The sequence below is a fragment of the Neodiprion virginianus genome, chromosome 4 (genome assembly GCF_021901495.1).
Source record: "Neodiprion virginianus isolate iyNeoVirg1 chromosome 4, iyNeoVirg1.1, whole genome shotgun sequence".
NCBI lineage: Eukaryota > Metazoa > Arthropoda > Insecta > Hymenoptera > Diprionidae > Neodiprion > Neodiprion virginianus.
In genome coordinates, this window is record NC_060880.1 from 36,651,290 (window position 1) to 36,677,880 (window position 26,591).

At 37.4% G+C, this 26,591-nt stretch overlaps 6 protein-coding genes across 12 annotated transcripts in view; 3 read left to right on the forward strand and 3 right to left on the reverse strand.

The window, feature by feature from the left end:
• LOC124302766 (solute carrier family 2, facilitated glucose transporter member 4-like) overlaps positions 1-1,094 on the reverse strand; it is a 34,883-nt gene extending 33,789 nt beyond the window's left edge. Inside the window, exon 1 of the mRNA XM_046759293.1 lies at positions 885-1,094. The gene's annotated coding sequence lies outside the window, so the exon portion shown is untranslated. The remainder of the gene's footprint in view (positions 1-884) is intronic.
• LOC124302903 (uncharacterized) overlaps positions 1-26,591 on the forward strand; it is a 592,781-nt gene that overhangs the window by 58,405 nt on the left and 507,785 nt on the right. The window lies entirely within an intron of this gene.
• LOC124302762 (tRNA-dihydrouridine(47) synthase [NAD(P)(+)]-like) lies at positions 2,704-5,807 on the forward strand. The gene is made up of 5 exons (XM_046759283.1): positions 2,704-3,078; positions 3,316-4,666; positions 4,907-5,274; positions 5,392-5,520; positions 5,605-5,807. The coding sequence occupies exons 1-5, from the start codon at positions 2,987-2,989 to the stop codon at positions 5,672-5,674; spliced, it is 2,010 nt and encodes a 669-aa protein (XP_046615239.1). The 5' UTR covers positions 2,704-2,986; the 3' UTR covers positions 5,675-5,807.
• Positions 5,829-13,142, reverse strand: LOC124302786 (uncharacterized). Its single transcript, XM_046759346.1, has 4 exons — positions 13,014-13,142; positions 6,566-6,859; positions 6,353-6,502; positions 5,829-6,240 (listed from the first exon to the last, which is right to left on the reverse strand). Exons 1-4 carry the CDS (start codon positions 13,056-13,058, stop codon positions 6,073-6,075), a joined length of 657 nt encoding a protein of 218 aa, XP_046615302.1. The 5' UTR covers positions 13,059-13,142; the 3' UTR covers positions 5,829-6,072.
• On the forward strand, positions 8,915-23,306 carry LOC124302763 (serine/threonine-protein kinase OSR1). Of its 5 annotated transcripts, none has more exons than XM_046759284.1 (13): positions 8,915-9,404; positions 11,313-11,384; positions 12,127-12,249; positions 15,972-16,222; positions 17,904-18,016; positions 18,483-18,733; positions 18,891-19,065; positions 19,837-20,072; positions 20,368-20,482; positions 20,709-20,977; positions 21,095-21,133; positions 21,407-21,593; positions 21,763-23,306. In XM_046759284.1, exons 1-13 carry the CDS (start codon positions 9,343-9,345, stop codon positions 21,838-21,840), a joined length of 1,971 nt encoding a protein of 656 aa, XP_046615240.1. In that variant the 5' UTR covers positions 8,915-9,342; the 3' UTR covers positions 21,841-23,306. The 5 variants fall into 5 exon arrangements, with proteins under 5 accessions (XP_046615240.1, XP_046615241.1, XP_046615242.1 ...); XM_046759285.1 differs by having other exon boundaries at positions 18,891-19,056; XM_046759286.1 differs by lacking the exon at positions 21,095-21,133.
• Positions 21,958-26,061, reverse strand: LOC124302767 (prenylcysteine oxidase-like). 3 transcript variants are annotated; one of them, XM_046759299.1, is made up of 7 exons: positions 25,920-26,061; positions 25,423-25,629; positions 25,107-25,251; positions 24,624-24,927; positions 24,395-24,518; positions 23,950-24,305; positions 21,958-23,764 (listed from the first exon to the last, which is right to left on the reverse strand). In XM_046759299.1, the coding sequence occupies exons 2-7, from the start codon at positions 25,445-25,447 to the stop codon at positions 23,480-23,482; spliced, it is 1,239 nt and encodes a 412-aa protein (XP_046615255.1). In that variant the 5' UTR covers positions 25,448-25,629; positions 25,920-26,061; the 3' UTR covers positions 21,958-23,479. The 3 variants fall into 3 exon arrangements, with proteins under 3 accessions (XP_046615255.1, XP_046615254.1, XP_046615256.1); XM_046759298.1 differs by having other exon boundaries at positions 25,727-26,046; XM_046759300.1 differs by lacking the exon at positions 25,423-25,629 and having other exon boundaries at positions 25,920-26,032.

A 26,591-nucleotide genomic window follows, 5' to 3' on the forward strand; every position in this document is an offset into this window, starting at 1 on the left:
CTCGTAATATCTTATCTACCATATGGTCCTATTCGCGAGATGGAACATTGCCACGAAAAAAATTGTTTGCCTAGAAAATTTGGCAAGAAAAATTTTCACCTACATCTAATATTTACCAATAAATATCAAGTCAACTTTGTAGCATATACCAGTTGCATACATAACTCGCATCCTAAGTGAATCATACGAAATGATCGCACAGTCAGACGTCATATATTTTATTATTAGAGTCACTGAGTGAATTTTTAAATTAACCTGAATCTGTTTCAATTTAAAATACCGTTGTTTCTTTTTTTGGATAAAGTTGTTTTTTTCATATAATACAAAAAAAAAAAATGTATTTGAGTGAAAATATCCAACTCCGTACAATGTCAAATGTAACATCGGAAATATTCTACAAAAGATCACTTCTATATATCTGGTGTCATAACAAACAACCATGAGAATTATTTTGGCCATATTACGCCAAACAGTGCGGACTTTTATTGACACCGCCAATTTTCTAGTACTGTACTCTTTCCTCTAAATCCTAGTAGAATCATTTGAAACTTGTATTCATAGTGAAGTCTAAGTTTTTTTTTCAGCGGTGACATATAAATCATTGGATTCAGAATAAAGTGACCGACCATTGAAGCAACGGTAGAATAGATTCAAACGATTTTCAACGGTTTCTGTCTTTATCGATTAATCACGCGTAGGTGCGCAATTGAACAGAGCCTTGACGTCTCGATTTTCCTGCGTTGTCCTCCGTCCAGGGGTTAATAAATTTGAATCGGCGATTCAGTTATCTTACATATAGTTTAATTAAATCTGTTGGATAATGTAGACATAAGAAAATTAAAATGACAAAGACGATAAAAACAATAACAACGACAATAATTTACCTGACGATTTTATCCAATTATTTAGAATTATTTGGAAATATGATCGATGCAGGAGAAATCGATTCGCGAATGAAATCGGTGCTGCAAGATTTTTTGGACTAAAGTATGCTGTTCGAATCCTTGAAATACCACCACCGATTTTTTCTCGAATTCGAAATGCCAATAGGAAAAAGAACAACCGAAGCACTGTCTCGACGAAATACGTTCTTGAGACTGAGCTAGAGGACGCATTTCGTTTAGTTTCGTCGCGACGGCGACGGGCCTACGTCGACGTGAAATCGACGTCAGTTTGCTAAATTTAATTCAACTTAAATTTAACACAGGGCGTCGTCGTCAGGCGAGCCTCCGTGCACCGTTACCGAGGTGTCGAGCTAAGAACAGTTTCAACTCTTTTTTCACCCTCTCGCCTCGCCTCGACGTCGGACCACAGAACTATTACGGTTTCACCTACACAGATGTAGCTATTTCGGTCAGAGAATGAAATTTTCACGTACTGCACGTCGGACCGTGTTATCAGCAGATTTATGTATACCGCCATTCATCCTTTAAACAATCAAAAAATCGGTGAAATAGCAAATAATATCCGACATAATTTTCCTCAAGTTGTTCAGTTTGCAGAAATATATTTTCATCAAAAGCGCACAATGTGTAATTTATTAAATAACCTCCGAGTATAATTTACCACGAAATGGATCTGCGTCCGATAATCCACTTTAGGTATCTATTTCTTCTGAAAGTGCAATGATATACCACGTAATCGTGAAAATGACGTTATCGACATGACGTCATTTATCACCAGCGAATCGTGGAGTCGCGGGAAATTTGAAATAAGTGATAACAGTGCACTTCGATAAAAGGGAAGGGGCCGTGATATTTTAAAAAAGAATCTAATTTTATAGACAGACATAAAAATAGTTTGACAAATCAGTGATCAATTTAATTGCATCACATGCAGCAAGATTGTTTGGACAATTTGTGGATAGCTGACCGTACCGCGTGATGATTTCTTATTTTTTCATTTGCAAGTTTTCACCCAACGGTAGGCGTCGTGGTCGTAAATAACGGTTATCTGCACATGGATAATGTACAATGCACGTGTGTATAATATTTTCGCGAATGTGTCGAGTTGCGTCAGTAGTGAGTATGTTCTTTCTCGTCGGGGTGAAGTAGCGCGTGATCAGTCCCGAGTTTCTGCCGGCGCTGCTATTCATATATCTATTTCAGCATTGTGATACTTCTCCGACAGTTTCAGTATTGTCATTGAAATCGTCATTTTATTCCAAATCATTGTGCAATCTTCTCCGAGGTGATTGCACGTGGCTAATTGAGTTCAATGCTCCAGAAATATTAGCCCTGTGTCTACGATAAACTCTTATACGTAGTTCTTCAATCTTACTACCTTCTGAAATTGTAGCAATCGAAGCAAACATTCTGTAATGCCGTTCTAAATATATGAGACCGTAAATAACTTATAATACAAGTTTTGGAATCTATGTAATTACGTCTGACGCAAACATAATTCGGCACAAATTTTTCATGAACATCCTATTCATCAAAGCCGCCTGTATTCTGATTGAATTGGTTATTGATTACATTCAATGATTAAATCCGCAAAACACAAATTGATGGATAGGATTGAAGTAGTTAGTAGTGACATCTATTGCCAGAAAGCAAACTAACCAAATCAAGTCTTTACATCTACGTGTAATAAAAAGGTTTCCGCTCGTTTTATGTATGTATTGAGAGTTGAGACATACGTATGGCCACATTGGCAGTAACATTACTACCAGTCTAAATTCTAAAAAGACGTTTATGTTTTGAAGAAAGACTACTTTTACGCGTTCCCTTCGTTTTGTATTCATTTTTACACATATTTGAGCCGGCTCGGACTCGGTCGATAACACAATCCAAAAACTTTTCTGTGCTTAGGTTGTAGCATGGGTTGTAGCATGACGGTAATATGAAGTAATATCTTACAGCGTTTCCGTAGCTGCCATGCGTGAAGGTTCTCTCTGCGCGTGGTTCGCTTTGACCAGATCAGATCTGATCGCAATGTCGGTGTAAATTACATCGTGTAATTTTTCTTCAGTCAGCACGTCTGCATGACAATGGCCGATGCGATTGAAAAATCCGCCGACGTTTCGTTGGATATTAAAGAAGAGAAATTGAAAGGCGTATGCCCCATTAAACCAGAGTAAGACAAGTAATAGAAGATATAATTTTCCAACCAAATTAAAATCTTGTCATTCGTCAGTTTTTTTAAGTAGCGCTGAACTACAATAAATTATGGTGTGCTAACCTCAAAATGCATAATAAACACGCTATGTCAAAACAAGAAAAGACTAGGAGTTGATAGTTGATTATAGATCTGAAAAAAAATTATGCTAACAAAAATTGCCATTTTATCTTAATTTTTTATTTTCATTCATAGGTTCATTATCAAAGATCACAAAAAGCTCTTAATAGAAGAAGCATTGACTGATGTCTACAAGGAACAAACAGCGTCGCAGACAGGCGATGTTGAGCATGAAACACTGGCTGAGGAGCCGGTGGATAAAAAAATAAAGTTAGATGACAAGAAGGAGAAACCTCGCGGGCAAAACAAGGCTAGGCCTCCACCATACAAAGCACCTAGAGAAGAAAATTTATGTCCATGGGTCGTAGACCAAGCGGTTGGAGAGCCTGATAAAAAATGTGATAACACAAGGTGTCAGTTTATGCACGACAGGGTGGAGTACATGAAAATGAAACCGAAAGACATTGCTGACAGCTGCTTCTTCTTTGATACAATCGGTCGATGCCCTAGAGGCACGGCTTGCAGAATGGGTGCTGTGCACTTAACTGAAAAGGGACTAAATATAATTGATGAAGCCAAGCTTGAAGAGTACAAAAAAAAACCAATGTCTACCAAAAATCAACTGCACAAGGATTTACAAAACAAACTTAGAAAGCATAAGTATAATTTTTCTAGAGCGGAGAAAGTGGTCAAGGCTAATGACGCGGCCAAGAGGAAGAAGGATGCTACAATTGCTGCAGGGAAGAAAACCGCAACATCCAATCAGGCTGAAATTATCGCAAAGACTGACGAAAATGTTGAATTCAAATCAAAAGAAAATAATTCACATGAAGAAGTAAAACATGAAACGAATCTGGATGCTTCCAGTAATGGCGTCAAGGATGAAACGATTAATGGCTCTGTTAGAAACTCTGGAAATTCAATCAAAGTGGACCAAAAGATTGGCCCAGTGTCTGATTACGACGTAATAAGGCAACTACCCTCCGAAAGGCGAAGAATCGACTGGAAAGATAAGATTTTATTAAGCCCGTTGACAACAGTCGGTAACCTGCCATTTCGTAGAATTTGCAAAGAATATGGAGCTGATTTTACCTGCGGAGAGATGGCACTGGCTCCCAAAATATTGAAAGGTGCCACTGAAGAGTGGGCATTGGTTAAGAGGCACGAAACTGAGGATATATTTGGTGCACAAATATGTGGCAACAATCCCGGAGTTCTTACCAGGTGTGCTCAACTCCTGGACAGCGAAGCTGAGGTCGATTTCATCGACCTAAACCTGGGATGTCCGATAGATCTCATATATAGACAAGGCGGAGGGAGTGGAATGCTTAATAAACTGAATGTACTGGAAACAACGATCAAATCTATTAGCCAAGTCATGCAGATTCCTTTGACCGTTAAAACCAGGATGGGAGTTTACATGGACAAACCTATTGCGCATAATTTAACTCCATTGTTCCGAGACTGGGGAGCTTCGATGATAACGGTGAGACTTTTATTAATGTTGTCAAAAAAAAATCGGTAAAGCTTAACTTCTTTATATCAGACTTTACCAGGTTCTGCAATTTCTTATTGTTTGCTCAAATTTCCAAGTGTCAACATATTTAATTTCAAAACCCCCTAAATCTGATTTAAAAATGATTTAAACAACAAACAAATTGACTGATATTCACTGTTGATTCAATCAGTTTACCCTTGTTATGTAAAGACAAAAATAAATCGGCAGGTACACGGCAGATCGAGAGAGCAGAGGTACACTAAGATGGCAGACTGGCAATACATAGAAAGGTGTGCTCAGGCGGCGAAGCCAATTCCGGTTTATGGCAACGGGGATATATTATCATTTCATGATTACAAAAGTGCAAAGGAAAAATACCCCTCTTTACAGGGTGTTACTGTCGGGCGTGGTGCTCTGATTAAACCGTGGATATTCAGAGAGTTCAAGGAACAAAAACTGCTGGACGTGCCAAGCACCGAGAGATTTGAAATTGTTAAGAAATATGCCAAGTATGGACTTGAACATTGGGGCTCTGACACAAGGGGCGTGGAAACAACCAGACGATTTCTACTTGAGTGGATGTCGTTTCTGCACAGGTAAAAATTTTACAGATTTGCCGATTTTTGAGGGAAAAATTTTGATATTTAGGTACGATTTAATCTAACGGAAACTTCATTCTTATCGATTCGTTACATATAATGTTCATACACTAGGTACATACCTGTGGGAATATTAGAGCGACCACCGCAGAAGATAAACGAAAGACCGCCATTTTACAGGGGTCGAGATGATATGGAAACGCTTATGGCCAGCTCGAATTGTGCGAACTGGATAAAAATATCGTAAGTTGTTAAGACATGTTTAAAATTATTTGTAAATTTGTCTGAAGATCTCGTTTGACGTTTCGTGCTGCGTTTATTTTTCAGAGAAATGCTTCTCGGCAAAGTACCCGAAGGTTTTCACTTCCTGCCAAAACATAAAGCAAACTCCTGGTAAGATGTAAAAAAAAAAGGAGTAAGGAATGATGAGTCACAGGTAGCATTTTGTAAATAACTTCAAACGCTATAAACTGTGTATATCGTACAGAAATATAATATTTTAAGCGACAATATACAATTTGATTAGTTGATTTTTATTTATCAATTCAATATGCTGATATACATTACATTGGCTTTCAGTGATTCGACAAAGTGATTTTTTTTTATCAAGCTATCCTTGTTGCAGTAGCTACATCGATCGCAGTCATCTACATCGACATTGTAAGCTTGCAATTTCAGGTGTCGCGCAAGGTTGGCAAAGAAATAATTAGACACGGATATATCGCTTCCGTCTTTTATCTGTAAATCCGTAATTGTGTCATCAAGCCACTTTCATCTTCATTGCCATTATAATCGTTAATAGTGTTCGGTTATATCGCCCAGGGTTGAAACTGGCCACATGCATTCGCATCCGCTTGCCACCTGCATCGTGTGAGACTCCCAGCAGTCGCTTTCCCAACGTCGTCTTACCGTGAACAGGGTCTTGCTTCTTTGAACACAGTGGAAGCTCGGATGTGCGCACATCTGAGCAAGCGAGGAAAGAAAGAGGCAGATTTACAAAAATCGCCAAAGTTACATCCTTTGACCCGTCTAGTACCCAGAGAAGGGAATTGGCGTTAAATTGCAAGGATTTTACCTGCTGTGAAGGTCTGGCTAGAGCCTGGACTCGTTCGATTAAGGAATAGGCTTTACAGAAGACCTCGTGATAGTGTGGCGGTTGGTATTCGTACTGCGAATCGCTGAGTTGGACTTTCTTAGTTTTGGTCTGGCAGAGGCTCCGATATTCCTGAAAAATTAATGAAAAACAGGTTTTTTTCTCCCACTTTTCTCAGGGTCGATAATATTTTACCGGAAGTAAGTTTCTGTCGTCCCTCTGGAAGTCCGAGAATTCCCGATCACTCGCCAAGCCATCTTTTAGGTCGTAATCGTCCTCGGGAAGATATGCAGATAGATCTTGCAATACCGTTGCCGAGGGGGTGAAGGAAGACTGGAATTTCACGGCTCGCCATGGTTGTTCGATCGTATCGATCTTACCCGAGTTTGGATTCAGTTGGGAAAGCAATCTCTTCTCGAAAATTTGCGTGTAGTTCAGTTGTTGGCCCAGAGTACCGGATATGCAAGACAGAAAAAGTACTTTCGTGATCTGAAATGAAAGGTGGAACAAACGTGAAAACGTGTTTATGCGCCGTCATTTTCATTCCGAATGAAAGTCATCGACGATTGTCTAAAAACTAAAAAAAATTTCAACATTCTCATAGAATATTTGGAATATTTTGAAGACCGAATCTCGTGATATCGTATGTGATCAGATCATTGAGCTCACATCGAAGAAAAAAAGCTGATGTTTTGCGGTTCGCTCGTGGAAAATAGTATGAGGCAACGATTTCAATTCCACGACAAAAATGTACCGTGCATTCGTAATTACGATCATTATTGTTATTGCTATTGTTATTGTTTTAATATTCTCAATTTTTGCCATGAAAATTTGTGTAATTAATTGAAACGCTCTGATAACTGCAACACAAGGACGAAGGGTATTTGTGCGTTAATATTGTGCTAACGTTGCAACGAGATCAGTTTTGTTACTGTCGGTTGAAACCAGATTTCTGAATCGCAAAATTGCTCACAAATCACAATCACTGCATCCGGCTTATCGTGAGCCTTGTAAACATTGTCTAGACCGTTGAATCTTAATTTCATATCAACGATTAGATGAAATAATAGCTGCGCAATAAGCGAGTCCAAACCGCAGTATGTGAGACGGGAATATTTACACAGTTTTTGTTTTTGGAAATTTTTGTAAATTATGAAAAACTTGAAGAATCGATGATTGAAAGCATGGAAAATAGTCAGTCTGAGTTAGTCAGTTCATAGCTTATCAACGGTCGACTTGGCGTTGAAATCCCCTGCAATATACTTCATTATACGATGTATAAGCGCGTTATTTAGACCAATGTTTAATAGCGCGCGACGATTTGTTACAATTGATTGGTGTAAAATTGTATACCTTGAACGGTATAAGGATGCCGAACGAGGTTTTCTTCGCATAAACCCAACGTTTTATACATCACCCAGTTAAAATTCAAGGTCGGTTTTGATTAGCCCGAAGTGATACGAATTATTCTTCCCCTGGAGGAACGCTCAATTAATTTACGAGACCTCTCTACCTCTCTCTGTACCTGCTTCCTCATCTCTAAATATATAATATTGTACGTTATGCATAATACACACTCCGTTGTACACAAATTCGTTGAACAATATCCCACGAAAGGAAAGAGAATCCGATCGATCAATTTTGCGCCTAATCGCCATGCAGCTACTTATAAGCCTTAACTATCCAACTTCCGGTCGCTCGATTAGGTAAAATTCCACCAAACAAGTGCAGACTTATTGTGCTTGACTGTATCTTTGATCATACTTTTCAAAACAGACGTGTGATCTCTCCGCAATATTTCGTCAATAATTTAAAAATAACAAAATGGAATGCCTGACTTATGTATACTAAAAAATTCCGTTATACCAATAAGTCGAAAATCGTTTGTGCGCTATTCCACAGGAGAGAATGTGTCGAATTATTTCAACAGTCGTATCACTCTGAAATATACCTTCCATTTGAATTCGGAGATTTTCGTCATCGGAGGCGAAAAATTTCCGTACATCGTGCAATGTAATATCTGCCTGCTTATATCGGCCTACTCATACTGTTTTTGGGGCTTGCATGTACTGCTTACCATAATGCGAAGGATTTACGACTAACGTAAGAGCGATCGTAAAAAGTTATTACATAATTTGCGCAATATACACAAATTACCTCATACGTTAATCTTCGTATATTGCACATCCTGCACGCCGGATTAATGAAAAATGAAGTAAGGAATTGGCGTAATTTGGTGCGCGAATCCTTCTTATAATTGTATAAACTTAAGATTCGTTGGAAGTTTGCGAGCATCGTTTATCCGTTCGGTTTACGAGGAAAATATAAGGTATAGTCGAGTGTCATACGTGCATGTATTACCCGGTATAATGCGAGCGTTTGTACGGCGAAACTGTGGCTACATAGTTATCCAATTGACGACGGGTGGCACAGAACCCCGTTCCTCATGCTCTTCAGTGCATACACATAAACACAGATGTTATTACAGGACGTCGTACAAATGTAAGTAAGCGATGCCCGAGGTGGTAGTGATTCGTTTCGTTCAGTTAGCGACGAACTAAGGATCATCCGACCTGATCTCTTAGTGCCCCGTCCGTCCCTCTGGTCGATCCGAAAATTCTACCACCGATACAGGATCGTTCGGTGATACCGGAAAAACGAGTAAAAGAAGAGAGGAAACGTTTAAAGAAATCAATCGTTTCGAGTAAACTTTAACGCCGAAGTTGCAAACGGTTTTTAACCGCGATTGTGCCGAACGGAAACGGAAACTATATACAGGAATGAAAAGGGGCCGATCTATTGTGCGAGCCTAATTGCGACAGCATCGATTTTACAATTTTTTGTTCGGTATATTAGTGCAACGATTTCGAAACAGTAGTTTCCTTCTTTTTGAACAGTTTATCACAGATTATTATATCTACGCGTTTGCTTCGATATGGGAAAGCTAAGTAACAGTTCAAAAGTTTACTGATATGGCTACTGATTTATTTCCGGACTTGTATCCTGTTGGATCGGTAAAAGGAGCGTCTGAGAGGTGAGCCTGTATACATGATCATATTTTACCCTTTACAGTATGATACTGGATAAATTACGTTGTTTCAAATATCAGAGGTTCGAAGACGATGCGTATTGGAATTGAAATTACGAGATCGATGGGTTCACCTGCACTTGGATAAAATGTACCAGTTGAGATAGTTATCGACTAATTTTTCATAATATTATTATATCATACGCATGTACGTGTTATATTCTTTGTAAAATTGCTACGTATTCGATCGATTATTTAATTCACCGGGACTAATTTATGTTTGTTCGTTAAACGGTCTTCACAATTGCAATTTGTTCACTCGTCAGGGACGGTAGTTTGCGAACAATTAAAATCTACGACAATTTACAGCTACGAATGTATAAGCTTGTATACCTCAATAACACGCGTTTACGTTTGCCTGGACGGTTACGTTTCTTTGATTGGAAGATATCCTTATTCCATTTTATCGTGCAAATATATCATAAATATAATATGTAAAACGATAAACGATCGTTGCATTCTATTAAACACTGACTGCGTAGCCTGTGTAACGATCTATCCGAGTTTATGACACACACATATATGACATGTGTGCGCACACGACGAACACTTTATAGTTGGGTGTGTCATGACTTGAGGGTCAATTGATCATTAACTTTAACCATTGCTGCAACCGTTCGCAAGTATAAATTGTTTTTCGCGGGTTTGAGTAAAAGGAAAAATGCTGATTTATATCACAGACATTAGAGCACAACAATGATTTCGTTGAAATTGCATTTTTTCTGATTCAATTTGAGGAAAGAGATTCCGTTTTCAAATGGCACAATCTGACATCAAAGCGTTTTCGGGATCGAAAAAAACGATCGATTGAATCTGTGGATAAGAATATTTCTGAATACGATTATCATAAGGGAGGGAAAATAAAATCAGAATCTCTGCTAGTCAACAAAAAACTGACCAATGAAATCTGAACGGAAAATATACGGCGCAAATAGAACTCTGGGTTATGTGTGGCTATTTTTGAAAATGAATTTCGACGATAAGACTTGACGTTGAATCAATACGTCTGTAAACTTGAAGTAACTAATTGGTATGCGAGTTCGCACGAAAGCCTTCCTTACTGTACTTGATTCTTCAGTTTGTAATATCACTTAGAATCCGTATTCAAAGTGACCTACACCACGTGACTTTGCCGTCAGGCGATCCTGCACTTATACCTTGGCTATCGGTATTGGGAGTATTTAAGTGCTTCTCATTGTCAAATCACGAAGTCATACCTCTCAGAATCGGTAAACAGGATAGACGATTCGTGACCTGCTTTGTCCCGATACATTTTTGCTACGCGAATATTTCACAGAAAGACTAAACAATAATTGTATGTTCCGTTCCGAGATCTGAACGCGTTTTCTTGCAATGACTCGGATTTCCAGTTTTTCCGTAAAGTATATATAAAGTACCAAATGTCGCGAACGTTCAGTCGGTACACAGTCTAACGGCCTTCTAGGTGACAAGGACGTTTCTTTTGGAAGTGAAAATATACGACCTATCAGAAGTCACGTTTTAAATTTTTTCCCAATACTGTTTTAGTCAGACGCGGACGTCACTGAGCCACGGTTTCGGTTGTTATAACGATGTACGATCGTGCTTCTACCTTATTGTTTCGTGTAAACCATTAACTTATCTGTTCCATAATTTTTACCCAGTGCAAGATGTTCCTCGGTGTACGAGACTAAAAATTATTTGTACAAGTAAAATAAATATACCGGTTCTGCCATACGTTATACATATGTGTCACGCACGCGCATCGTATAAAAGGATCTACGTAGGCAGACACAATATTGTATGTACGTATTTTGTTATGACGCGCGTGAGGCATATTTAGGTACGCTAATCTGAATGCTGTTGAATCCGTAGATTAGGAGCGGTTCCCTCAATGGACTGCAGCGGCGTTAAACTTGAGATAAAAGGAATTTTCGGATGTTTGAGGTATGAACAATAAGCTGCCTTTAATCGACCCGCGAACAAACATGTGATAAAATTTCACCGAAATTTTCACAAATATATATCATACGTTATTTGCACATCCGGAATATAGGTATGATACAAGGGTACGGGAGAAAAAAAATTTAGATATTTACAGGGTTGAAGAAATAATATTAAAAATCAAAATCACACCGACAGACGGAAGTAAAGCCAGACAAACAGTTGTTCATTATCACTATTGCTATTTTTAGCTAACAGGATAGAATTCACCCCCCTTCAAAGCTAAATATAAGTTGTGAGGCCAATCCGGTTGCAATTATTCTATTTAGGTGACAAGCGGTTGTCAATTTAGAAATATTCCATGCCTTTCAAAGGGTGTACAGATAGCTTCGTAAAGCTGCAGAGGCACGCACACAAGATGCGAAAACCGTTGTACGGTCATTTATACACGATTTACTGTGATTCTTGTTGGACTGTATCATTAATGGTTCGTTCACGATAGCATCTATGGGTAACAACATTATTTTGAGCGGACGCTTCAAGTTATGTGACATATTTTATCGGACAGTTTCAAATTTTCTGTACGAATAACGCCTGTAAACTGGCAACCCATTATTTTGTTCGCGCACCTCAAGTTCTGTGAAATTCTATCCAACGCTGCAACGGTTTCAAATAATTTTCTACAAATAGCGCCTGCATACCGGCAACCCGTTTAACATCCAAGTTTGTTTGGTTTCATACACAGAGGCAACATGAGGCAGCCTAAGACGGGGGCTTTGAGTGCCGCGGCGCCAGTTTCCACTACCGATGGGCAATTAAAGTTCCAAGACACTAGATTCTTGACAACTTTAGTACTGGGTAGAAGCAGGTAAGCCCAAAAGATTTTCTCTTACCCGCGGGAAAAACGCCTCTCTAGTAACAGTGCCGTGTTTTATGTGTAATACAGATTATTATACCTTCTATACCGAGTGAAATTGAATGCGTGGCATACACGTGATATAGCAGAAATTATAAATAAACATTCCGTCTACTCGCTGTTTTTAGAAGTAAATTTGAAAGATCGTTGAAATTTCTCAGTACTCGTAATCAAGTCTTATTTTTTATCAGTACGTTTCCATCCGTCGTCGCTACACTAATATCTTATGGTGCAATAACATTCAAATATTCGTGGCATATTCCATGCATTATGATTTATTGTATGTACGATTGAAGTTCATTGTTTCTCTCACTCTCCCCCCGCCTCTCTCTCTCTCTCTCACTCTCTATCTTTTGCGCGGTATGTATATTATTTGAAACTAATGAGTAATTTATATACGGAAACTACATAAATCGTTCATCCGTATGTATTTGTTGTACGCAGTGTATACATTGTGGTTCTTGACGATAATTTCTGGCGGGGAAAAACTTTCAACAGATAATCAACGATACGTATCTCTTTTCGATGTGTATAGAGAAATTTCTCCTTCGCTGATAATTAACTTAACAAATGTTGGACATATAGACAGTTCGAGTTATAGGTATAGTAAGTACATGGATATTAGGCACATTTAAAGCTTTGTGGTATTCAATATACCTGCGCACAGTTAATACATGAAACACGACATATGCGTAGCATATAATTAATTAACTAACCGTCTGTCTTACGAGAAGGTACATTTTTCGATATTTCGTTTGCATGCGTTTTTTTTTTTTTTTTTAATTCAATTTCAATTCTCTGTTATGCTATTGCGTTTTATTATATTCGTGTGGAGCCTATAGCGTTTAGCAGTGCACTGAGAGCAGGCGCGATTTTCCACGGTATTTTATAGCTGCTGGCTTCCGTTACATCGGTAAATCGCTTTCTGTGTGCGTAAAAACGGAAAAGCCTTCAAAATCTTTGTGCAAATACTCGAGCGATAACCCGATGTACGAGTAGCCAGGCATATCGCATTTCCTCTTGATTTAATTGAATTTCCTAATCGTACTAATTGAAAGATCGGGGAAGAACACTGATGTCGATATACGAACTCAGCCAACCCTGTGAACAACAATCCATCCCTACGGTACAATAGTCACGGTCGTGTAAATTCCGTCGACGAATTACAGATACACTAATTTAAACCATAAATCAATCGACGCGTCAAGGGCGTTTTAATCAATTTTTGTACACCGAATTTGGTCGACACTGAATAGTTTTATCTCTGTGTAAAGCACCACTGATCTTTATTTGTACAAAAAAATTTTATGGTCAAAGTTGAGTGTGTGAAACTGCAAACAACGATTCAATCCTTCTTACACAGACGTTTTTCATATTTGGATCATTATTTTGCAATGGGATAAAAGATTATCTACGTGGTTATTCGCGATATTCTTACGTGTAACACTCACCAAATTTACAGTCGTACAATTATGTATATTATACAATCTATTATAACAACCTATGGTTTCACGTTATATTTGATTAGAGAATAACACCCGGATGAGTCAGATTAGCCCAAGGTGTTTGCTCTCTCGTACATAATACGTATATAGGTATACGTTGTAATCAAGAGTAAATTTATTCCTGTAATCCAACCGCTAATGGTTCTACCGTATCCACACATTTCATTTGCAACTATTTCAATGTTATGCTGCATTGATACAGTTACTGCCGATATGGGCTCAAGTAGATTTCAGATACATCTCTGTCGATCCTTCGACTTTAAAAGCACTGAAAAATTCTCGACGTTTATTAATTATTCGAATAAACACGCATGCGCAAAAATATTTGAAAACACACTCTTACTTAACACATCGATGATTTGTATATACTCTGCAAAGTGTATTCATTGATATATATGTACATATAAATTGCTGTGAGTCGCATTTCCGTTCAATTACATTGATTGAATCCTGACATTCAATTGGACCGGTTCTTTTATTTGTATTTGAAAAAAAACAAGCAAAATTCGAGTGAATAGAATCTATACGTATCTGAATCAATTATTCTCATGTGCGTACGACATTTTTATACTCCTTTCGAGTCTGCAAGTACTGTGTGCAATTGCATAAAAATATAAATGTTATCGATTACGCGTATCTGCGTATCATTCTAAACGATATAACACATTGCGCCAGTGATACAAATCAAACAGACAGATACTGGTCAGACCGAGCTTTTGCGTACTCAATTTCGCAACCTGCTAGATTTTGAGAATTTTCAAAGCTCTGGGAAGATAATGTGCACACACATTCTTATCGATTAAACTCTTAATCCCAGTGACAATAACATGTACCAATATGTAAGCTACCTATGACTAATCTTCCATCCCACGCCAATATTTGCTCAATCGTATAAAACTGAACCGTTTTTTATAATTAAGGTCCAGGCGGTTTAGCTTCAATTATTGATTTGCCATACAGCGATTCACATACACAAAAGATTTAAAAAAGTGCTTCACACAACTATAACTGCGAATCATTGCTACAATTTTAAGTAGTGCTATAGAATATATCGTTCTTTGGCTACAGTTCTTCCAATTACCCATAAACGGACACGTAAAATTCAATTTTCCGTCTTGCATTACGGTATGGTTTTTTGTTTGAAAAGCTAGATTCTGAAAACTGTCTTGTGCATAAGTTGGCTGTTTTTACTGGGTAAGAATTTGTATATCGCGCTTCTTTAGATCACGCGAAGAAATTGAAAACGTTCATCTACAATTCGCGTAGGTACATGTACACATGTACATGTATTTCATAGTGCTGTTAATTTCATTCGAATAGATAAGAAAGTAACAGCGATGTTCGGTGTCCATATTCGAGATTGTTCGATATAGATTTTCATACATGAAAAACCGTAGTCCGCAACCTGCAGTGCAGTTTATACCATTGATACGACGGCATTCCTGGAAGAGATAATATGTATAAGGTATACATATACGACATCGCCTTAATTCAATTTCGCCGGACTACACGAATCCGTATGAAATCTCGACACGTCGTCACCGTACATAGGAATAATATTATCCTTCTTCACCCCAATAATATTCGGAAAAGAATGAATCACCGTATATTTATGATACGTATCTATTATTTCACCCATATACTGTTCTGTCAGACAAAACATATCGTTGCGTACATACATTTAGCACGAACAATATTCAAAATATCGGCAAATAGTGGACCGTTGACGCGTTCTTCGCCGATTAATACGTCCCGTCGCAGTGGGACCAAAACCAAATACAATAGATACCCACGTCGTATTTATATATGTTCGGCTAGACGCGTGTATTTATTTTCGGTTAAAAATAGTTATGTATAGTTACATGCATGTTGACAGATGTGGAACGACGGGTAACCATGCGTAGATAGATAGATATAGAGAGATGGGCAACGGGGGAGGGGGAGGGGGAGAGCGAAAGAAAAAGAGATAGAAAGACAGAGAGAGTGAGAGAGAGAGAGAGAGAGAGAGAGAGAGAGCGAGAGAGAGAGAGAGAGAGAGAGAGAGAGAGAGAGAGAGAGAGCGAGTGAGAGAGAGAGAGAGAGACATAGGCATATTGGTCCCGCATTTGAATTACACGTGTAAGGAGAGAGAAGCAGGCAGGATAGTATAAAACTATTTGATATCTGCAGGAAGATATCCCCGGACGTATTACCAGCGTGTTCGCCGGGGATATTTCGACAGAAGCCTTTTCGCCTGACGACAAACCAATGCGCGACTTTACCAAGTCTTGCGCATACCTATCGTAACTACTCGGCACGGGGTTCCAAACACTCGCGTCTCGGCACTGCATTAGCCCACAAAATGGCGTCGGCGAGTTCCACTGCGGTCGTACAGGGCTGGCCCAATACCAAAGACGACTACGACCTCAAGGAAGTTATCGGTAATTATCAACACCCTAATCGCTTATTAATCCCCCTCAGCTTATTTAAGAAAAAATTCTTGGATGATAATTGGATCTTGCAGCATATACCGGGTTTCGGCTATTTAAATCCACCTATATCACCTCGCACGTATGTTGTGTTACGGTAAAAGATCGAGCCGACTTAGGCTTCGTTCCAGACGTGAAGTTCCCTTCAAATTTTCTCTCCTAACTATAAATACGGGTGTTATTTTTTGGCAAGGGTAATCCACCACCGTCTCTCTTTGCGCGTCAAACCGGCCGTCAAGTGACCTAACCTAGTTCCGAAACCTGACTAACCGATGCAAACCCATCTGACCGGGGTCAATGCTTTTAACAAGGTTAATAAATATTTTCGGTAGTGGTACGCTCGCTGCGACGATGCATTTGTGTTAGTGTAGCGTTCTTCTCGCCCATTTTCCCCTTCGCCTCTCTCCCTTCCTTGCCTCTTCTCCGCCTCCAACTACCTACGCTCATCTCCTAATAATTCATTTTTATTAGAACAACGTACTACGTAAATATGTATGTTGAAATGTTTGAACATTTTCTGTTTATCAATGGAATGCCACCGGTAAACTTACAGTTTTATTTTGTTTATATAGGTATGTGTACAGGCGTTCTACACTCGCTGTACAGACACGATAGTATCAATTTATCGGTAAAACAAAGATACATATCACTTAATTCTTCACTTACTCGTATAATTAATAAAATTTCAATCGTACTCTCTTATCTCCCAAGAAGATCTTTATTATTCGTTCAAAATAAGAACCTACAATTATTTGTAATTTCTTATTCGTTGATATATTCATTTACAAATCAATCGTGGCAATCTGCGCGCAGCTTTGTTTTACCGTATATACATTATATACTTCGAAGTTCCGCAACTGAATTTTTCGCAAAATCAGAGAAAGGAATATAAAAGATCCTGCAGTGCGAAAATGAAAATCGATTTCACGTCTCCGCTCACGAATTATTGTGAAGAACCGCAGCAATGCGAGACGAGGGTTGGTTCAGTCGGTCAAGAAGGGGCTTCGATTTACTTTTTATTCGTGATTCCGCGCTTCATCAATCGTTCGGCAAACTTTATTGAATGGGAAATCTACTACTCGATGGATTAGACGCCCCTAAAAACGCGAAATGGGTAGTGTTGGCGGGTAATGTGAATTTCCATCGACCGCTGGGAGAGGGGAATTGATTTTCGTACTTTGCTGTCTTTGGAGGGTCGATATGCGCGTGCGGTACAAACTATGAATATGCAATGCCGCGTGCAAACCCGCGATAGCGGATGAATTAACATCGTGAGGAAATTTCACCGATCACGCAATAATGAACTCTACGTTTTTGTTTTTTTTTTTTCGTTTTTTATCAATAATCTGCGAGGATCACATTTCTTCCTTTATGCACCTTGCTTCAGTACCATTTTACCATGATCTTCTCTTTTGTAGACCCTATTATAGTCTGATACTTGAGAGCTCATTTTGTCAGTAAACAATTTGTTGAGAGGATTTAATTGTTCTGATGATGAAATGAGAGAGGAGTCAACTTTTCTTCTTCTCTAAATTGTTGCCATCAGAGATGTGAGGTCATCATTTCAATTCAAGAATATGTCCCACAATATCTCCGGCTGCCTCGTTTACTGCATTACATTGTTTCATTCTAGGTGTTGGTGCCACGGCTGTAGTACATGCAGCATTTTGCATCCCTCGTCAAGAAAAATGTGCAATCAAACGAATAAACTTGGAAAAATGGAACACGAGTATGGACGAGTTGTTGGTATGCAACTTCTGGAACCCTTTTTTTTGAAATTTTACGATTATAAGGATTTCCACGCAGGCTATTCGAATCCCTTGAAAATTTTTAGTACAATTCAACCATTACTCACCGTAATTAGTTTAAGTTTTTAATTAATTGGAGTCATTATATTAAAGAGATGTAATGACTAAACTTTAACAGATCGGTCAGTAATTAGGTCCAATAATTTCCTTGCACATTTTCTTCAACTGAAATGGAAGTACATGTCAGAAATGTCCAGCCCTCAATATTTATCTAACCTGAATTGTATAATAAAATATAAAGAGTATTGAAGACTTAAGTCAAATAGGAAGATAAAAATTGTTCGAACTCGGTATGGACTGATAAGTAGAAAGTCCTTAGTTAGACCTACTGGGATAAAACTTACCGACTTTATATTTTAAAATGCTGTAGCGTAATAATAAGATTTTTCTATTTTGTATTGTAGAAAGAAATCCAAGCTATGTCGTCATGCAATCACGAGAATGTAGTAACTTATTACACGTCGTTTGTGGTGAAAGAAGAGCTGTGGCTTGTTCTGAGATTGTTGGAAGGAGGTTCCCTACTTGATATAATTAAACACAAAACACGGACTACAAATTGCAAACATGGAGTGTTTGACGAGCCAACAATAGCAACGGTACTTCGAGAGGTGTTGAAAGGTCTAGAGTACTTTCATAGTAACGGTCAAATTCACAGGTAATTAGTATGATACAGCGTTTAAAAAATGAACAAAAACGAAAAATACAGCCAATCATGATAGCAGAGTATTACTTTCTTGAACAATGTCCATGTTATTTCGATTTCTACCATTAAATGACTTACCTTCCTGAATTCAATTTTCACTTTTTTTCAGGGATATAAAAGCGGGTAATATACTGCTGGGAGAAGATGGGACTGTTCAAATTGCCGACTTTGGCGTAAGCGCCTGGCTTGCGACTGGGCGAGATTTGAGCAGGCAAAAAGTTAGGCACACCTTTGTTGGAACACCATGCTGGATGGCACCTGAGGTCATGGAGCAGGTGAGAGAGGAAAGTTGCTCTACAATTTCTTAGCCTGCAATTGATGCGTTAATGTCAGCAATACCATGACATATTGTAACGGAATATACAAACCGTACTTTTTGAAGTTTTAAAGTTTGATTATTAACAACATAATCCGTGCAAGAGTTATGAACCGAGGTATAATTTCATCGCTTCTACCTCTAGTATGTCTACAGACTTTCACAACAGCTTTGCTTCACATTAAAGCATCCAATATTAACATACACATGTTATCGGTTTATTGAAATGTTCATAACAATGTATGCTATTTAATAATCCCTTGCACGTAACAATAACAGGCTTTGAATAATTATTAGATATAATGCTGTACTTTTTAAATTATCTTTAATTTCTCTGGGATTCGATCTGAGCTAGTGCATCATACGAGTCTAAACAAATTACTTCTTATCAGGTTATGTACTTCAACGAATATTCACATATAATTTATACCTGTTATAAATATAACTGGAAAAAAAAGAAACAAACTTCATATATTGGCATCAATAGTCATATTTTGAAAAAAATTACATGATAAGCAGATTTGTACCTGATGATTTTGCGCATATCCCTTTCATACCGTTCAACAGCACTTCTGCACATACATATTGAGCATTTTCTCGCAAACAAGAATCAGGATATGAATATAATCTTGTTCGCCGTTGACGCATGAATTTGGCGACTGATAAAATTGACTGTCAGATTGAAGCGTACTTATTCATGTATTGTGTTATCATAACGTGACGAAATATCTGGATACAGGATCACGGGTATGACTTCAAAGCGGATATTTGGTCACTGGGAATTACGGCTATTGAAATGGCTAGTGGTACAGCGCCTTACCATAAATACCCACCAATGAAAGTTCTCATGTTGACTTTACAAAACGATCCTCCTACCCTTGATACAGCTGCGGATGACAAAGATCAATACAAAGCATATGGGAAAACATTTCGAAAAATGATTGTAGATTGCCTGCAAAAGGATCCCACAAAAAGGTGATACAAATTATGTAATAATTAAAATTCCATAAGGTACCTGTATCTAAATGTTAATCTATGACATTAGTTTTTACTGTGCTGAATTTATGAACCTTTTACTGTACTTCTTAGCAGGCTTAAATATCTCAAATTTTGTCCAGTATCTAGCCAGTTAATAAACACCTACTCACTCTCGGCTCATCCGTCATCTATTAAACAGTTACATTACCAAAACAAGTTAACGCGTCATACGTTTGCATTGCAAATTCACGCCTGTGAAGATATTCTACTGTGTTTCTTCTTCTCCTTTCAGACCAACGGCAACGGAGTTGTTGAAACATCCGTTCTTCAAAAAAGCTAAGGATAAAAAGTACTTGCAACAGACGTTGGTAGCCATTGGTCCTAGTTTGGAAACTCGAGTGCAAAAAGTACGTTCATATTTGATTGTTGTAGAAAGTTAAACAACACGTGAGGTGTCGAATATTCTTTGTTTAAATAAATCTATCAAACGACAGAATGTATCGTAAATATGTTACAAGAAAATTACCAGCAGAGCAGGTAAAACTAGATTTGTAAATCTTATTTATTCATTATCGTGCGTCATTAACTGATTACGTAATTACATAGTAAATTTCAACATCTCTATACTGACAGGCTTCCAAGAGACAGCCAGGAACGTCAGGTCGATTGCACAGAACAGTGACCGGCGAATGGGTGTGGTCATCGGAAGAAGAAGACAGTGGTGGTTCGAGCGACGGAGAAAGAGAGGAGGCTCTGCCGGTAAACACAATTGACAATGGTAGTAGCGAAGACGAAGTTGTCGAATCTGAAGAAGATTATGGTATGGTGAAACCTGCACAGAGCCACGTTGTCATCCAAGCTGCGGAACAGAATGTACCAATAAATTTGGTCCTTAGATTACGGTGAGTTTCTAAATGTCTTGAAGTTTCTTATTTCCCCACCCCATAATCGAAAATTATTGTGGAACACATTTTGTACAATAAAATAGTCTAATCTTCGTGGGTACTTTATAATTCCAGTCGTCCAGATGCTCATTTCAGTTGCGAAGAAAACTCCAAGTATGTGCCTCTCCTAAACTTCCCTTCTAGCACATTCTATTCCATACCAAATCTAAACTACATACCTGAAAATCATCCTCCAATCCGCATTTTCGATCCTGTGATTAAAATTTATTTTGTTTGCTTATCGAATTATAACATATGAATAATTCTGATGAATTTTCATTCAATTCTTACATTATTTTGAATTAGAACTAAAACTTAACCCATCGGCACTTAATAATACATACTCACATATTCAGAGTAAGATAGAATTCGTAAATTTTTCTGTAGAAATCAGAAACGAGAACTGAATGATATAAGATTCGAATTTGCTGTTGGAATCGACTCTGCAGAAGGTATTGCTGCTGAACTTGTTGGCGCAGGGTTAGTTGACGGCAAAGATATTGTTGTCATAGCAGCAAATCTACAAAAGCTCATCGACAGTGCAGGTCAACTACGGACTGTCACATTTTCCTTGGTAATTATTATTAAAATCAAGTGATAGTAGTAGATGGAATATAATTCAATTGCATTGAATTTGAATTAAGTGCATTGAGTTTCGACTTTTTTTTTCGGTAAGGATGGAAGCTTGAATTATACTCTATAAATCAGTTCTCCAGATTGACCAAATAAATGTTTCATTCTAGAATTCGGGGTATGCGGCAAACGAAGTACCAGATGACAAAGCTTTGATAGGCTTTGCACAGATTTCCATTACGGATTAAGTGTGCGTGGAAATATTTTCAACCCTCAGGATCAAGTTTGCAATCGATGCTTTTAAGTGATAACGACTAGAAAAGACTCAGATTCTGCATTAAATGTTGCGTTTTTGGTTTCTGAAGTCAGTATGTTTTCGTTTCTGTAGAAACAATATCTTAGCGATTATGCGTAACGTAAATAAGTTATATGTGTGACAAACAGGGTGTTGAGAAAGAATCAGTTGAATGTCAAGTATTAGTTGTTGAAATGAAGAAACACTTTATTTTTATAACTCTTGAATGTCACCCAGGAAGCCAAAGTTTTGAAAGACTTGAATGAATAGTGGGAGCTGCGTTACATTGAAAATTAATCAATGTAGTCATAGTACTGCTAGTTACACATAATCATAAAATATTGTTCGTATTATATTTCCCTTGTACATATTAGCAATTTAATTACTAACATCAGGCATTCTGGCTCTCTGCTTCAAGCATGAAAAGGAGAAGACTTAATCAAAGTAAGTCTTAATACGTTCAATCTTTGATAGATCAAATAAATCGATAGTTATACATGTGCATCATTTACATATTACACGGTTTGGTTTCGAGAGCCTGATTCCTATGTTGCTGCTAGATGCAACAATGCCAATATTAGTTTTATTTACTTATCATTTAATGTGGCAGGGGTTTGATTAGGTGATTTCATAAAGAATTACGTGAAGTCACCGATCGTTTTTTCTGGTACAAAATAAGAATAACCGAAATGTATCTACCGTGCTTCGTATCGTAGGACTTAGAAAGATAAAAAGTACTAAAAACTGTTTTGTACTTAATTGAAAACAACTATATATATATATATTTCAACGGCTTAAAATAGCTGTATTATTGATATTCTAAATTTTCACACGCGTCTTAACATTTTTAAATATAAGGTTGAGAGTATTGAATTTAATTTGTTTTCACCTATCGTACACATATAAATTATAAAATTATTTGTAAATATTTCAAATTTTATTGAATAAATTTGAAGGAACTAATTAAAGGTTCATGAATAATGGGCGAACATCCGATGCTTAAACTTGAGAGTAGATGTAATTTATGTGTAAGCTATAGATTAACAATCATGTAATAGTTTGTATTGTCAAGTTTTAGTTGTAGTTGAAAAGAGAAAACACCCGCACTCAAGACTTTCTCATAATAACGTACTTCTGAATATCTATCAAAAAAATTTTGATTTATTTTAGCGTAACTAGACATGATACGTGCCTTACTCTTGACACAATACGGCCATCCTTAGTCCCGCTTCAAAAATCGGCTTTTAATAGTGATCAAAATCGGTTACGGTTATTGCCAATCAATTGCAACATCAATCTAGTGCCAAAAACGGCGTGCTACATGTATAGCAATTAGCTCTATAGTATAATTTATCTGTACTCATATCAAGGAATATTCAGTGAGAAATAAAACGTGTTTGAACGCATCATGCTGAAAAAGTTTTAAATCAATTCTGTCTTATTATCGTCAGGAATGGGCAGGTAAGATGAAATAAACTTCTGTCGCGGTTTTATAATACAAGATAGAAGTCTTTAATGACTATTAAAAATATTAATAAAAATAATCATAGCATCTTTATATCTGATAACGAAAACAAATTAGGCAATACTTATTACAAGTCTGATTTCTGTGTATTTCGCCGGACTGTCTTTTCTTCACACGAGTATTTACACTTTTGCTTGTCGATTTCAGACGATTCTCGGCAGCAGGATGTTAATTTTTTATGGATTAATAATGCCACATTTTTTCCACCTATAGCACTCATCTCCATTGCACTAGCAGCCCACTCTATTGCATTAACGTGGTATAGCGAATCATGGAGTTGAAAATTATCCAATCGTGGAGCTGTTGAATATTTCGGATATGCTTTCCACGGTATTTCTCGCAGTTGACCGACCTGAATGTAAAATATCAAATCGTTACAAGTAATTTAAATGAGCAAACGGATCTTTTATTAGTTGAAACTGAACTTCACAATGCGAATGAAATGTCACATGACAAGTTAGTTAAAAATCAATAATACCGAAACTCAGAATGGTCAAATTTTACTGTCACTTCTTGAATGAAGGTAGAAATTCTTACGTTTGAAAACATGGAACTAATTTGACGCGAAGTCAGACGATGTTTACTGAAAACTTTCCAAACTTGAGAGTCCTTTCCAATTGGTCCATTCACTGGGAATAATTTACCAACAGAATTAATTTCAGTTTTGTTTGGATCGCAACTTAATATTGCATCTATTGGATCATCCAAACCAAAGTGGCTTGGTATTAAATCTCCTTGAATAAATGTGGCCACTGTTGTTTGATAATTCCCTGGGAGTTGCAGGCTTTCAATTTTTTGAAAATCCATAAATTTTATTTCGTATTTTTGATCCTCCGTCAATGGTGTTGCTATAACGACTATATCGTAAATATTTTTCATCACATTATTGCTACCTGATGATAAAATAAAAAAATTACGTCAATATAAATCACAAACAGAACTGTTTTGACAGAATAAAATTCGTAAGGTATTTAAATTGTACCTGCGTTATTGTATGAAATCTCATACTGAGGTAGGGAATCATTATTTAACAAGTACCGAATTTCCTTAACTTGTGAAGGCACTAAGTTTACCTTACTATTTCTGTATATAAGATGTATAGGTACCTGAAATAGTGATGCCATGATTAATAATTAATTACCGTACTTTGTCATACATGTCTCACTCACGTATCATAATGCTTTTTAGTTCATATAATAATTCCTTCTTACTTCTTTATTTCCTCCCTTAACAGACCAAAGATCAGCTCCTGCACCAGCAACAGACACGCAACCCACAAAGCTGTGCACATCTGTGTTCTGTCCGTAATTTACGACTAAAGTAGCTTCGACTAGCTCATTGATAATCTCTTTAGAAAATCCTAGGGAGTGGAGATATTCTGCTGTCGATATTTGTAGAAGTTTTGGAAATTCTGGACTCATAGCTGATATCAAATCGTGAACATTGTCATACGCAACTCCTTCATCTTGATATCGATATATATTTTCAAAACTATCCAGAATGGTATTAACGTGCCTGGTGGAAATAGAGATATAAACACATGTTATCAAGTCAATTATTTCAAAGTAGGCAAAATTGAATACTAGAGCAGCTGATTCAAGAAAAAAAAATTTCTTTACGTTTCAAGCAGCATGAAAAATGTAAGGTAAATAATTATTTCTTTCTACTGCGTACAAGAGAATTTTTATTTATACCTGTAGAGCTTAAATGGCTGTAAGCCATATCTATAAAGTAGCTTCATCATAGTCACTATTTTCCAATTGCTCTCCATGATGACAAACTCACCTCCGTTCCACACGCCTGCTCTCATCCCCTTAGAAGTAGGTCTCTCTTCCATTCCTCAATTTACCATGCAAAGAAGAACGATTTACATTAATTCTAACACATATAAATTTTGAGTGAAATTGATTCATGTTGCAAATCAAAGAACCAGCTAGCAGAATATAAAAATTAAGAGATAGCTGTTCAAATACATATCATTTGTTTGTAGTAGTGCTACATCATACTTACCGAGCAATTCAAGGAAAGCTTTCATGTACTTATTTCGTGAGTGTATTATGGATCCACCAGCCTCATATTCTTCATCATTAACTCTAACAGTAGCCAAACGACCGCCGATTTGATCTGCTTCAAAAATATCAATTTCTAAATTTCCGTCAAGTAATTCTGTGAGGAAATGTGAGGCTGAGGCACCACCGATCCCTGCGCCAACAATTGCTAGTAAAGAAAATAACCGGCGATATAGTGATCGACATTCGTGTGTACTTTGGGTATTTCAGTTATTTTATAATTGAAAAATCATTGTTATCGTTACCAATTTTTGGCCTTGGCGCATCTTCACACAAGCTTATCGCTACAAAAATCAATCCGACAAACAGCAAAACTCCAAACCAGTGCATTTTTAATAAGAATTGGTTGCAGATGTCGATATAATATAAACAATTATGAAATGATAAATATAGGTTTAGATAACACACTGTAAGGTGGATTATCGTTCATGTCTTCACCTGTCAATTGGATTGGTCACAATTCTTGGTTCATTACTCCAAGTTGTGATGGAGAGATTAGTGCTAAGTCGTACATGACAGTTCGTTTCAAAACACCGACAGAGTTCAATAATCTGCATGCATATGCATATAAATCATCGCTAGTACGTCACAATATCGTTACATGACGTCACTATTCAGCAAATTTCCAAGATTGTGATTGGTGGAAATATTCGCAATGATATTCTTCTATTCATTCTCCGCGCACGCTTGATGACGTCACATGTAAGCACGTGCTGTGCATCATCTGTGCACACGATTTTTATAAATTTCGGTTTTTTATAGCTGCTCTTATTACGAGACGTTTACGATGAATTGTCGTCGAGGTTTCTCGATTTTATTTGTTATACAATTTGTTAAGAAAAAATGATACCGTACAGATTTTTGCGACTACAATCACATTATACGTAATAATTTCAAGTCCTCTCTTTTATAATTTATCTTGGTGTTAGCTTGATTCGAAAAATATTTTTCAGCTGTCCTAAAACGATCTATAATCCTAACGAGGGATCAAATGCCATTTAGCTTACGTCAAACGAATGCCGGTATTTACCACCATATGCACGCACGCGTTCCAGAGTTAAGGTCTTTCATTCATTCTACTAAAACTTTTTTGTGTTTAAATCTACTTAG

Excerpts from the sequence above, each read along its gene's own strand:
- LOC124302767 (XM_046759298.1), bottom strand. The coding sequence starts at position 25,811 with ATGCACTGGTTTGGAGTTTTGCTGTTTGTCGGATTGATTTTTGTAGCG. Across the intron at positions 24,928-25,106 it reads CAGCCATTTAAGCTCTACAG|GCACGTTAATACCATTCTGG; the intron begins GTATAAATAAAA and ends TATTTCCACCAG. Across the intron at positions 24,519-24,623 it reads TTAAGGGAGGAAATAAAGAA|GTACCTATACATCTTATATA; the intron begins GTAAGAAGGAAT and ends TCACTATTTCAG.
- LOC124302786 (XM_046759346.1), bottom strand. The coding sequence starts at position 13,058 with ATGCAAACGAAATATCGAAAAATGTACCTTCTCGTAAGACAGACG. Across the intron at positions 6,860-13,013 it reads ACCTTCTCGTAAGACAGACG|ATCACGAAAGTACTTTTTCT; the intron begins GTTAGTTAATTA and ends CTTTCATTTCAG. Across the intron at positions 6,241-6,352 it reads TAGCCAGACCTTCACAGCAG|ATGTGCGCACATCCGAGCTT; the intron begins GTAAAATCCTTG and ends TCGCTTGCTCAG.
- LOC124302762 (XM_046759283.1), top strand. The coding sequence starts at position 2,987 with ATGACAATGGCCGATGCGATTGAAAAATCCGCCGACGTTTCGTTGGAT. Across the intron at positions 3,079-3,315 it reads GTATGCCCCATTAAACCAGA|GTTCATTATCAAAGATCACA; the intron begins GTAAGACAAGTA and ends TTTCATTCATAG. Across the intron at positions 5,521-5,604 it reads GCGAACTGGATAAAAATATC|AGAAATGCTTCTCGGCAAAG; the intron begins GTAAGTTGTTAA and ends TTTATTTTTCAG.
- LOC124302763 (XM_046759284.1), top strand. The coding sequence starts at position 9,343 with ATGGCTACTGATTTATTTCCGGACTTGTATCCTGTTGGATCGGTAAAA. Across the intron at positions 9,405-11,312 it reads GTAAAAGGAGCGTCTGAGAG|ATTAGGAGCGGTTCCCTCAA; the intron begins GTGAGCCTGTAT and ends TTGAATCCGTAG. Across the intron at positions 11,385-12,126 it reads GGAATTTTCGGATGTTTGAG|AGGCAACATGAGGCAGCCTA; the intron begins GTATGAACAATA and ends TTTCATACACAG.